Below are 13,254 nucleotides of genomic sequence, written 5' to 3' on the forward strand. Positions count from 1 at the left end.
AGAAATGTAAATATTTGGAGGACATACCCCGCCCCGCCCCCCCCCCCCCCCCCCCCCCCCCCCCGGAAAGAACAACCCAGCCGTTTGCAAGTAACCAGCACTTTGGTAATGCCGGTTTTGTGCATTTTCAAGTGCATACTTGATCATCCTCAACTTCCTTAATGAGGGAATACATTATTTTAACAGCCATCATAAGCAAACATGTCTGTGTTAAATTTATAGAAAATCACATTATAACTCATATTGTATTGCAGTATTATTTTGGTTTTGCAACCATACTACTACAGTATGACTTTTCTGTTTGTAAGATAATAGGTGTGTGAGGTTTTTTTTGTTTGTTTTTTGTGTTTGTCTAATGCAGCACATCTTCCTCATCACATGGTCTTAGCTTTGACGGGTTCTGGGCTTCCTGTCATGTTAACCTTTAGGCCAGGACCAGTGATTAAGTTTATGGACTGTTTCTTGGGTGAACAAACACAAGTTCTATGCACACTCGAAAATGAATCCAAGTTCCTTCCAGTAACATTCAGCTTCCGTAAGATGGCTCACTTTAACATTTCTCCTGAAAAAGGAAAAATTAAACAAAAATCTGCAAAGGTAACTACCTCTTTCTCTTAGATTATGTAGATATGCAGATTACTTTACAGTAGTCAATGAAGGAATTTCTTGAAAGTAAACCAATTTCTTATGAGTAGCCATGACATTTAATATTAGCCAAATATATAGGTTTTTTTTCTCCTGATGTAGAGTCTTTTAATGCTTTTTCCTGTACTCCAGAAAGCAACAAGCATTATTTTAAATTCGGAAAAAATAATTGTAGTACTAAAGAAACTTTACCCAGGTTTTTCCTGGCTTTAGTTTTTTTATATTTATATTGAGTATATATTGAGTGTATTTATACTCAAACCTTTGCAGGATCCTTTTGATTTCTTTCAGTAAATCACAAATACTCAAGTAAGATAATATTTCTTTTAATGGAAGAAACATTGCTGAATTTAATTTGAATATGGAAAAATTTATAATTTCACAAATCTGTAACTCAGGGCATGAGACAACAATTTGTCCAGAAATGAGCAAGTGAGACTTTGTGGTGTTCTAATGTGTAGCAGTTTTATATTTCCTTATATGGCTACTTTGTGCGGCAGTTGGCAAATTCCAAAAAGACCAGTTTTGAACACCTATCTTAGAAGTAAATATTAAGACAAATGACTCAAACAGGGAATTATACAAAATTTTCCTCTGGTTTTCTGCCTCATATGTCTCATAACAACTTTTCTTTTCCAGGATGTGATATTTTCATTTTCTCCACATCAAATAGGAACACTTGAAGTGAAGCAAGTTGTTGATATCATTGGTACAGGACTAGAGAAAAATAATTTACAGGTTTTGACGACAAAATCCTTTCACCAAATATATTTGAGCTTTATTGGTGTGTGCAAATCTAAACGAAAAAACGTATTATTCAAAATTAATCCTGGTAAGATGCTAAAATATAAGTGACAAGTGATAAAATGTTTCAAAAGTACATTTTTTAACATTTTAAAAGAAATTTTTTACTGTTTTTAGTTTGGTGTTTAAATAATAGTATCTCTTTGGGAGTTGAAGGAATGCTCAGTTGTATGACATATATTTCATAAGAGTATGAACCAATCCCTAAAATAATGGTAACGCCCACCCCATATTTTAACAAAAATCAAACTATTAAAGCATAAATTTTCATCATATGATTATTTAACTTTTATGAATCAGAAAAGGCTTCGGTTTTTGACAGCGATGCAATTGCACAGTGCTAGTATGTTTCAGTTAGAAGCAGAGAGAGGGGTAAAGCACAGAAAGAAGTTAGGAATGATAATGGGGTGTTCTTTATTGACTGAAAATTACAACTGCCAGATGAATGTGCTAGTTAATGCAGCCTGCTACCTTGCTACCTGTCTCATGTCCATCGACTCTTCCCATCCTATGAAGCTTATACCAGCATAAAGAATCTTTCAGGATATGCAGTAATCCATCTCTACTTTGTTCCTCACATTCTTAACATGTCTCATGAACAACTACTTAACAGATGATTTGTCTAAGCCTGTCACCCAATTTTAACACCAATCATGGGAATTGTAACTTTTTTCTAGCATCAAATATGCTATAGCATCTGCAGGTAGTAGTAGTGCAACAGGGCTGTCCTGTACAGTGGTGGATCTAGTTTCTGTGTGTAGATAAGGAGGGGACCTTGAATACCCCTTAACTGACTACTGCCCACTTGAAGATGTACTCACTAATGCAAAACAGGGAGGCAGTGCCCATTTCTTTCAAAGAGAGCATTGTGAGGAAATAAAAAGAGGAAGTCGTTGGAAAGTCAGGATAAAATGCTGTTCCTTCTACAATTATCAGAATGGTTAATAAGCCACTGAATATTCCTGCTACTTTCAGGAGGTATTTCAAGTCCATGACAACCAAGAATAGATGAGAAACTAAAGCTGGGCACTTTCTGGGTTTTGTTGTTGGAATCAAGAACTCCTGCAGTTTTCTTGCTTCAAAAACACAATTAAAATATGTTTCTGTGGATCAAAGATTTAATGTAGTATTCAAGTTTAGTCAGCTTTTCTAAATGCTGTTGTCTACCATTTACTCTGTTAATGTCCCCATTCTGCTGCTATTTGCAGGTTTATAAAGAGGTTATGAGAGGTATTTGTAGTCTGTAGGCTACTGATATCTATATTTTGCTTTTAAGCTTCATTGAAGTGTGAAGTGAAAGTGACTTTTTTCAGATCATTATATAGATGGGTTCTATATCTTCCTGTTCTCTGTTTCTGTGGATGGCTATGTGTACTTCTTTCTGTATTCAGGGAGGGGAGGGGAGCTGGGGAAGAGACTGGAATGAAGCTTCTTGCTATCTGCGCCTCCCTGGGCAGTGGAAGTTGTCATCACTCCTATAGTCTGGAGAGTGGAAAGCTCGGGTTTTTTTCTTTTTTTTTTCTGTAGCCATTTTAGAGTGTTGTAAGGCTACAGTGGGTAAGCCAAATATGTTTAGTTTAATGCATCATTTTTTTGCAGGTGAGGGAGGAAGGGACAGTTGAAAATTTTAATTATTTATAGTGCTGTCTTAAGTGTGCAGCTCTATGTAAGTAGAGGTGGGCAAGCACATAGCCTAGTTTCTGTCATAATTTTTCTCTTTAATGTATATGCTTTTTTCTAAAACTGCAGTGAAAAAGACCTGAGCTCTCTTTTTCAGTTGTGATAGCTTGGGAGTTCGTTGTCAAAAATCATGCCTGTGTTTGCAACTGTTAAAGCAAGCTTTAAGACACTGCAGACAGTGTTGTGACAGGGGCAGCTCTGAGTGTTTGGTCATGTGCATGTGCAAGACAAAGCATCACAGCTGAACATAGTAGTAGTGGCTTGGGCTCTACTATTTGTTTGTGGTCTTGGCTAGGGAAGGCAGTTGGCTGTTAGTATGGTCTGAATGTCTTCTTCCCTCATGTCTGAGGAAAACGTAATGGGGTGCGTGACTGTTCTGCTGCTGGGTGAAACAGTATAAATTAAAAAATATTTTTCTAATTCTTTTTGTTTAGGAAGCATTAATAAAGTGTATGTAACATTTCATTTGAATTTTAAGGTATAACACCAATGATTTCCAATGAAACTGGACATTTTGTAGCTGATGGCACAGGACAGTGCACCAATACAGCACCTGTGGCAGTACTTAAATCAACCCAAACACAATTTCATACTCACCGGATAAATAGGAATTGTAAGGGTGATGCACTGACAGCTTTTCCGAATGACCGCACAGCCAGCATTAGGCCTAGTGAATGGAATAAAAAGTACAGGTAAAAATTATGTCAGTATAATATTTAAAACCACCCATTTATGTATACTGTAGAGTAGATCAAGATCATGTACCAGTTTACTGCTATTTTTTTTTTTAGGCTGAAAGTTCTTTAAAAATCATTACATTCTACTTAACCTTGAGCCTCTTGCAAATAAATTTCTTGAATTGCTTTTCTTATGTGAAACTACAAATGCAGCTATTACAGTTTCAATATTTCATTTTTATGGTTGCCTTGAGAAGGACAAATATTAATGATCAGTTGTGATAAAAAGAATGTTTGCAATGAAATATACATGTAGCAAAATCAATATGTTTTCATTCTAACAAGAATCATTTTACACATGTAGTTAAACTACAATTATCTTTAAATATTTAGGACGATTTTCACAAAGACTGAGAGATACAATTATATAGATCCAGAGTTTTCTTACACTGACTGTGAAAGACTGTCAAAAGAAGCACATAAGCAATATTATGCAGACTTCATTTCTAGTTCAAGACAACGTCGTTTGAAAAAAGATGCTGCTAGGTAAGGCTTTGTTTAGAGGATAAATAAATACTTTAGGCTCATGTCAAAAATATGTGTATATATTTGCAGAATGAACATAGTGGTACCAATCATATACCTAAATTTGTCCTGTGTTGAAATGCTTGTGAGCTTGGGACCTTCATTTATAACGCATTTAGAACCTGTTTTTTTTCCAAATAATCATTTAGATGGAGATCACTTCTTGGGTAAAATGTCAGGATAGAGGCATGGAAATTGAAATTAAAATGAACTTAAAATAAGATGCCAAGTTTTAAGGAAAGTTGGTTGTGGTTAATAGAAAAACAACATTGACTGTGTTGGATTCTCTTTTCTTTTTATAGAATACATTGTATGTAATTTCAGCTAGTATGTCTAGCTCACGCAAAGTGATGGATTCAGTATGTAAATTCTGATATAATTTCTGGAATGAAGCAGATAAGATTAAAGGACTGTATTGGTCTTCTAGCCTTATCTTTTAGTAAATTCTCACTTCATGAATTTGTGTATTTGGTGGGTATGCTGTAGAACAAAATCATGGAAAAGCAGAACTGACAGCTCTGCTACTTTTAAAAGTTTTATTAAAAACAAAAGCCTATCAAGCTTCTAAAGCAAGAGAAGCAATACCTTAAGAGTGTTAAATTTGCAGGGCACATTATTTAAAAAGTAATAATGTCAGTGGATTATTCTTGTAATCTCAGTTTACCTTGCTCTGTGTATAGACATCATGATTCTGACAAGGCCTGCTGGGCTGGATTTATTTTTATGCATGCACTGGTGTATGGTTTTCTTGAAAGGATCTGGTGTTGTGTAGTGGGTGAGCTGTTGTTTATATGACCATAACACATACATTCGCAGTATATTGCATGAGAAGCAAGAAGAGAGCAAATTTCAGTTGTCAGATGAATTTCACTGTTACTATCAAACATGGTGATAATTTTCTGAATACTTGATATGAAACATCTGTGTAAGATCTCTGAAAGTTTCAAATATCTTGGTTGCAGGTGAAATTGATTGGAGTTGGACTTTGACCAAAAAAGTTAATTGCTCTGAAAATTCAGCTATAAATGGTCTAGTTCAGGCATATACAATTAAAGGATCCTTTGTAATCTTGGCATTTTCTAACTTTTAGGTGCTTGCCTTTGCAACTTAATTGTTCTTTAAGAGGTGTTTTAGACATGATATCATATTTATATTTTTTTAGTCATAATGCTTGCAGCCTGTTTAGCTAAATGAGTGCCACAGATGTGCATTAGATATTAATCCTTGCCTAAACAAAACAATAAAAGAATTTTTAAGGCATTTTCTGTAATTGGGTTTTTTTTTATAATGAAATATTCCTACTTAAAGTATTATTTGTTATGTTTAAAAATATTAAATTGTGTAATGTGTAGAACACGGAGTGCTCAGACTTGTAGATTTCCATATTCTTTTTTTTCCCTCCCCTATAGGCAGTTTTATATTCATAATAATTCCGTGAGCATAGGCCTTAAACCAGCTGAAGGGCTTATGTCACCAAAGATCTCAGTCACAGATTTTCACAAGGAGAAGCTACAGTTCAAAATGCTTCCTTTAGATGAGAATTGCCTATTAACGTGTCAAAAATTGGCACCGATTGGTTCTAAATCTTCAATCAAAGAAGTAAGTTAAATGTTTGAGTAGTAATGTAAACATAATGTGTTTACCATATAAAAAAGCATAAGAGTTTTGATCCTGTTCTGAGATGTCTTGTGCTTATCACAGATTTGGAGTGGGCTTAGCGCTGTGCCATCTTCTACCCAAGAGAAGGAAGATTGTAGTCTAACTTTGACATCCAAGCAGCTTCATCAAATATTCATTGGTAAGATTTTTGATTTGGTTACTAAATGTGTAAGTTGTTTTAAAAGCAACTTACTTGTTTACTTAGCAGCAAAGTGAAAATTTTCACTACTTTGTGGGCTTTTTTTGTTTTTAATGAAGCAAGAACTTGAATAGTGTAGCTGTGTATACCGAAACACTTGGGGAAAGGTAGACTAAGCTAAACATATTAATACAGGAAGTACTTAAGAGTTTTGTAAGAGGTTTACTTAGTGCCATGAGCACTAAAGTTTGCAGACCAGCATAAGAACTGGTGATAGCAGTAAATAAAATAGTGAGATAATTTTGTCACCATAAAAATACATGAGTTATTAAACCAAATGGTCACACATCAGGAAACAAATGAACAGGTTGAGTATATAAATTCTCAGTGAATTACTAGTTGTCTAGCTATTTAAATGTCTGATTAATAAAAAGTAGTATATATGATTATTATTAATGCCTTTAGTAATTAGCACATCACTTTTCCTATTTTAATAGCTGGCTAACACAGACGGAATTAAGAAATAAATGGTGCTGGCTTTTGAGTTGTACTACTGAAAACATTCATGGAACATGCATTGTATTTACTTGCAAATTTTAGTCTGAATTTGTTCTGCTGCAGTATTATTCTAGCTAATTAATTCTGTAATTTTAGAAACTAAAAAATTTGATCAAAATGTTTTAGTAGTCATGCTTCCTTACATTAACTTTTACCTTATAAAGTTGAAGATTTAATTTCTTACATTCCAGGTCCTTCTACTATGGATTTTGGTGATGTTTGTGTGTATTCTACAACAGCCAGAAAACTGCACATCATCAATAACTTGTTAGTTCATATATGGATACAAATTGAGATTGAAATTGATGAATTACAGCACACAAGTCCACTGTCTCAGGTGGTGCCTCCTCTTACAAAGACTCATATTCCAGTCATATTTGAGACAAACACTCTTGGAATGTTTAAAAGGTAAGGCTTCTTATATTTATCTTGATTTACATATTTTCTTTGCAATAGTAGAATAAAAAAAATCATGTCACTGGTTTTAACTCAATGTAATTATGACAAGCGTTAATGGTGTACACTCATTTATGGTGGTATTGCAATAATTGATGCAGTTATATGTTGCAAAATTTTGCAACATACTGTAATGTTTGTTAGGGTTTCAGTAAAACAAACTGTTCCGTCAAAAGCCCATATAGCCACAAGTATATCGGGGAAAAAAGTTTGCTATTATAATGTATTTGTTAGGAGAACTTTTTATGGAAAATACTGTGCTCTTTCTGGCATAGTGTTACATCACTGCATCTATGCTCAGATTTTTTGATGCAGCTCATGGGTAAATGTAGACAAACTGTTTTCTAGCCTTCTGGTATGGAGATAGAACTCTCACCTTGTTAATGCTGTTAAAATGGCTGTATGAGATTGATCACCCTTTGGGATAGTCTTCACTTTTGACGTGATTTAATTTGTATGCAAAATGATTGCAAATTGCTTTCTCTTGCCTTAACTGAGTGTCCACACTCACTTGTTTTGTTAAATATTTTCTTGCTAATGATTAGATTTTTATGTAAGTTGTAGTCCGAGTAAAATTTAATAAATACATGAAAATATTGAGAAATATATATTTTTACATTACAGATCTTTCACTTACACAATAAATAAACAACACCTTGGGCACGTGCTGGTAGTTGCAAAAGCAGTGTCTGTTGAACTTGAGCTATCTGCAAGGGAACTGATTTTAAATCCTATTCCTGGCTACCAAGCAGAAACAGAATTTAGAACAACTGTCAGGGTATACAACCCCAGAAACCATCCTGCTGAGTTTACTTGGAAACCTGTAATTACAGATAGAGGAACTGCGTTTTCTATACAGCCAGTCAAAGGTATACTAAGCAAGTACAGTGTGTGCACATACCTTCAGTGTCAAAAATGTTAAATAACACGAATCTTCAGCTGATGCTATATACTCTATTGTTTAGCTTTGTGTCAGGATCAGTGTATGCCAAAAGTAGTATCAGATCACAGTGTTAATACCATAGCAGCACTCCCTGTATAAGCCCTACCCTGAGTGCATACTCAGTCCAGTCCGTTATGTCCAGCCAGCAGTGCTTACATAATCATTTTTCTCAACACAGATTGCCGATATTTCAAAAGTGAGGCAGCTTTTTAATGGCAGTTAGCAATATCATACAGCTCATGGGGATACGAAATTTTCCAAAAGCAGTGTGTGAATGAAGCTGCTAAGAAGTTGATGTAGGCAGTCTGAGTGACACAAATGGAATTCAATCTGGGATTAGTTCCCTCTGGCATTATGGATCAATATTTGTTAGAAATGTCCTTTGAAAGATAGTGTTCTGCAGGAGTATGTTGGAGATCCATTATTAAAGAACTAATTGCTAACTGAATTAGCATTACACAGTTCAAACAAGATTTGGCTGGATGAGGAACTTGATGTGCCATGATTCTTGAGGAAATATATTTCTGCTGATACAAGTGCAGACTTGAATGTAGGCAAGAAAATGTATATGGTCTTTCCCAAAGCTGTTACTCTACGAGAAGGATAGTCTGTTCTTTCACTTTTAAAAATGTTGATTGAGTAATTCATGGCTAAAAAATGAGTAAAATTCGAGTGTGTTTTAATGCAGGATACTAATAAGCAGATTATGCAATTGTCATGAGAACTGAGAAACTAATTTTGCTTAATATTCAGCATACTGTTCAACATCTTTGAAATGTAGGCTTAGTCTTCAGTAATAAAAGGTCATTTCACTTTAATGTGCTTATGTTATTTCTAATTATGCAATGTAATTTGATAATTGTACATGTGTATGTTGTAATGTGTAAATTATGCACATTTACTTAGGCTTTGTGGAGGCCTATAGAGATCTGGAGTGTGAAGTTGTTTGGCATCCAGGGTTCAACTCTCCAGAAGCCGGAGAATTCAACTTGTGTGTGCATAAAGGAAACACAATTAAGTTGAAATGTTTTGCAAAGGTAACAATTCATACAGCAGGTTTAGAGAAGAAAAATGTTGGTTTTGTTTTTAAACAAGTAATTTCAATATATTTCTATTAACAAGTAGTCAAAATTTATTTTAATCTCATATGGGTTCTTTTTGACATGTTTAACAAAATAATATTGCTCCAAAGACACGGTGTAGGAGGCAAGACAAAGATAATTTGCTTTTTTCTTGCTTTTGATGATATATTAATTTTGGCACCACAACTAAGTAGTCCTTATATGTTAAGTGGTAATTATTATTTTTGCCTCACTTAGCTTGACCAAAGAAAGATTGAGAGGTGGTATGATAGTTCTTTAGAGATGTATTAAAGGAACAAAAATCAAGGTATGTTTGGGAAGGTATGTTTTGGAGCTTCAGTGTAACAGCAGGTTGTAACGTAGCTTTGTGTTGATATTTGAGCATGGTTCTTGATAATTTGGAAAGCAATGTCTTGGGTAGTCTTCCAAACAGTGGAATTTAGCTTTGGTGAATACTTTGTTATCTCATGTTACATGCTAGGGAGTGTGAAGGAGGCACTCCCCTCCCCACCCTTATATTCTACTGGCTGCATGCTTTAAAACTTCCATTTTGGGAACAAAGAAAACTCTTTTCTTCATTTTGATGTGCCTGCTCTCTCTTTTATTTTCTTTTTCTTGAGTATCTTTTTTTTTTTTTCTTCTTTCTTTTCTTTTGAAGCCTTGGAAATTGCCATATGTAAATGTGTGTAAATTAGAATATTGATTTCTACTGCTTTTAAAAACTGTGAAGTATCTTGTCCTGATCACACATTTATATTAAAAATAAATAAATAATGGAGCTTGTGCTGTTAAATTAAATTTAATTAAAATATTTTAATTGTCTTGAACCTATCCCAGAAATATCTTTGGGGTTGTGTCTGGTCACTTTGAGTCTAGATAAGTTCAATACATTGAGTAAATCTTGTCTCACATACAAACTGTGTTTATCTATTTGGATACTTCTAATTTATGCATTTCCACAAGTGTATTAGCTCATTATGTAATGAAAAGAAAATTAGGCTGAATCATTCATTTGTACTGTAATATGTTATTTAGTTTGCTTGTTTTCTCTCTCTTTTTTTTTTTTTTTTTTTTTTTTTTTTTTCCCTTAGCTTGGTGTTACTAAAGTTCAGTTTGTGGAACAAAGGATAACCTTCAGTCATAGTCCAATGGGTTTATCTACTTGTAAGACTGCCGTTCTTGAAAACATAGGATACAATCATGCATACTTCCAAGTAAGCTAATATTTTATTTCTTGTAAGTAAGTAAGCAAGCATATTTTATTCCTTGAGGTGGGAAGACGGGAGTTAATTTTTTCAGATCTTGTTAGTTTTGTGTTCTCAGTTATTAGATACAGACCTGTTTAAGTTTTTGTCTGGTTTTCTGGAGGAACAAGATTTATGTGAGTAGGAATTCTGTCCTTCTGTCAGATTTGGATTGATGGATAGATGGACTGACAGACAGCAAAGTAGTAATGATTTAAAAGATTCTGGAAATTTCATGAGAACCTGTGGTGAGTGTAGAACCTCATACTGGTTCTATGAAACCTATGAAAAAGCAGTTACAGCTTGGATGTTTTTATATTTTGAGAGACAGAGTAAACTGGCGAGTCATCCTATTCATACTGGCTGCCCAGTCAGTGCATGCATAGACCCAGATCAGTTTTAGGAAATGTGATTACCTTGCTAGACTAGCATCTGAGAGGAAGATAGGCTGTATTATGAATTGGATAAGAGATGAGATGGGTGCCAGAGTGGGTAAAGATGTAACACAAATTAGGAGGAAACGTAACCTCTTTATTTCTCCTGATCACAGAATAATTTGGGGTATTTTTTCAGTGAAGCAAAACAATTTTCATTAAAATCCTCAGAATTTTTGTTACTATGTTATTATGGTACTACAAAACTTGATTTATTTTGATTTGTACCATATTTGTCTGTTTGTCAACTTAGCATTGTAACAATAAGCATTAACACTACACTCTTGGAGGATGGGCCTAAAAGAATTAAATCAGAGTAATCAAGAAGAGAAACAAACATACCCAGCCTTTTAAGCCTCCACAATTACTCTTAAGCCAAGAGATGGCTGGTTGATCTTGGTCTGGTCGTTATCATTTGTGTAGCTATGCTTTAAAAACTTATGTATTTGAAGTGCATTAAAAGAGGACAAATTCTATTTTGTCCTTACTAATCACAGGTAAACTGAATACTTACTCCTAGTATTATTACTCAGCTTTACAGTATTAGGATCCTGTATCCCATCTTCTTACTCTGAATATCAAAAAAAGAAGCGATGAATTTATCTGGCACTGAAAAAATGCTTTGTAGAATATTCTGGACAATTTACTAGTTTAGATAGCAAGCCTTAATTTTAATAACTTCATGAAAACAACCTGAAAACCAGAATGTGTAATTTCCAAGTTGTGTGCAAAAATTATTTCACTGTAGAAACTGATAGTCATCATATTTAAGAATCTGTTACTTCATTTTATTTACCTGTATTTTTGCCCCAAACTTCTAAGTCCACATTAGCATTATATGTTATGGAGGTTCTTCTTGTAAGAATATAAAATCTTTGTGATAGATATATTGGTATTTTAAAAAACAAAAAACCCCTACCAAAACCAGAAACACTTTGCTGTGCTCCCCATCCCCACTCCTCTCCCCCCCCCCCCCCCCCCCCCCCGCCCCCCCCCGCTGCCATTTTTCAGTATTACTAATGTTTCCTGTTTCTGTTTGAAGGTAGTTGATTCAAACCCAGTGCCTGGAATGACGATCACCCCTTCTGAAGGGGTAGTACCTGTGGGAGGCCATGCTGATCTCCAAATCTATTTCATTCAGAATGCAAAAATGAGTTTTGATACAAGAGTAGAGGTATTAAAAATTGAAATAATTTTGTCTTTTAAGTGCTATTTAGTGTGGAAATGTGTGTACAATTGAGCATCTTTGGGTTTTTATCTCCAGTGTTTTAATGCTTTTTAAGAAAAAAAAAAATAGGTTTTCTTACAGCAGTTGATGGCTGCTACAACCTATTCTGTTATTTTGTCTCAGTCCTGCTTAGAAGTATCAAAACAACCTCTCAGTTTGAGCTGATTTGTTGTATACTGTTGGCAAGCTGTTGACACTAACCTGTGATTGTCTTCAGAAGATCATGTCAGTAAACATATTTTAAATTGTTAAGATATGTAAAGGAGCAGGACTGGAATACTGCAGTGTCTTCAATTCCTTCATCTCAGAATTGGATCTACTATAGATTTGATTTGATAATAGGATTAAATCTTTATTGCGCTCCTATTTTGTTTTCTGCATGCCTGCTTCCTGAACTTGTCCTTGGTCAGCTAAGTGAGAATGGGAAAAAGGGTGCTAACACAGAGCTGATCTTTGCTACCTTTTCTCACTCTAATCCTGGATTCTCCATCTAATGTGGCTGACTACATTGTGCTTGCTAAACCTAGTATCCATTTCTTTTTTCCGTTTCTGAAACAGATTTAGCGCTGCTTGGAAAAATAGTCTTTACTTTGTACCAGCACCTCTGTCAAGTAATTTGTAGTATACTTTCCAATACTCACAGCTGCTGGATAGATCTAACCCATCCCGTCAGCTTTCTCCTGTTGGAGAAAACTGTTCATTCTAGTGATATAGCCGCCTCCTGCAGCAGTATTTGTGTTCTGCAGAAGACTGATCCATCCAAAAAAATGGTTGTATTTTTTTTTTTTTTTCATTGGCATCTATGACTATCCCCGAGATACAGTATGCCACAGAAGCACGGCTGGTTCTTCTTTGAAGTTACATTCCACTGGAATCTCTGTGTGTATGTGTGTGTATATATATATGTGTATATATATATATATGTTCTAGAAAATGAAGGCATTTTCTTTACCTCTTTATATTGCCACAACAAAAATGCATTATATTATAAGGGTAGAGTTATTTTCATATTTTCATCATTAATTATGCTGAATGCCTTTTTGTGGTGATTGAGGCACAGGCTTTGCAAGGATGGTGAAGCAAAGACCTTTGTTGTTAGTTACTCTGCACATGCACTGCT

At 34.7% G+C, this 13,254-nt stretch overlaps 1 protein-coding gene across 1 annotated transcript in view; it reads left to right on the plus strand.

Moving 5' to 3' along the window:
• The window catches only part of CFAP47 (cilia and flagella associated protein 47), a 343,220-nt gene that overhangs the window by 13,718 nt on the left and 316,248 nt on the right, over positions 1-13,254 (plus strand). Inside the window, exons 8-18 of the mRNA XM_040584179.1 lie at positions 362-597; positions 1,285-1,477; positions 3,608-3,821; positions 4,200-4,352; positions 5,801-5,990; positions 6,093-6,189; positions 6,939-7,155; positions 7,828-8,072; positions 9,053-9,183; positions 10,320-10,442; positions 11,949-12,080. Coding sequence (XP_040440113.1) covers positions 362-597; positions 1,285-1,477; positions 3,608-3,821; positions 4,200-4,352; positions 5,801-5,990; positions 6,093-6,189; positions 6,939-7,155; positions 7,828-8,072; positions 9,053-9,183; positions 10,320-10,442; positions 11,949-12,080 — 1,931 coding nt within the window. The remainder of the gene's footprint in view (positions 1-361; positions 598-1,284; positions 1,478-3,607; positions 3,822-4,199; positions 4,353-5,800; positions 5,991-6,092; positions 6,190-6,938; positions 7,156-7,827; positions 8,073-9,052; positions 9,184-10,319; positions 10,443-11,948; positions 12,081-13,254) is intronic.

The sequence above is a fragment of the Falco naumanni genome, chromosome 2 (assembly GCF_017639655.2).
Source record: "Falco naumanni isolate bFalNau1 chromosome 2, bFalNau1.pat, whole genome shotgun sequence".
NCBI lineage: Eukaryota > Metazoa > Chordata > Aves > Falconiformes > Falconidae > Falco > Falco naumanni.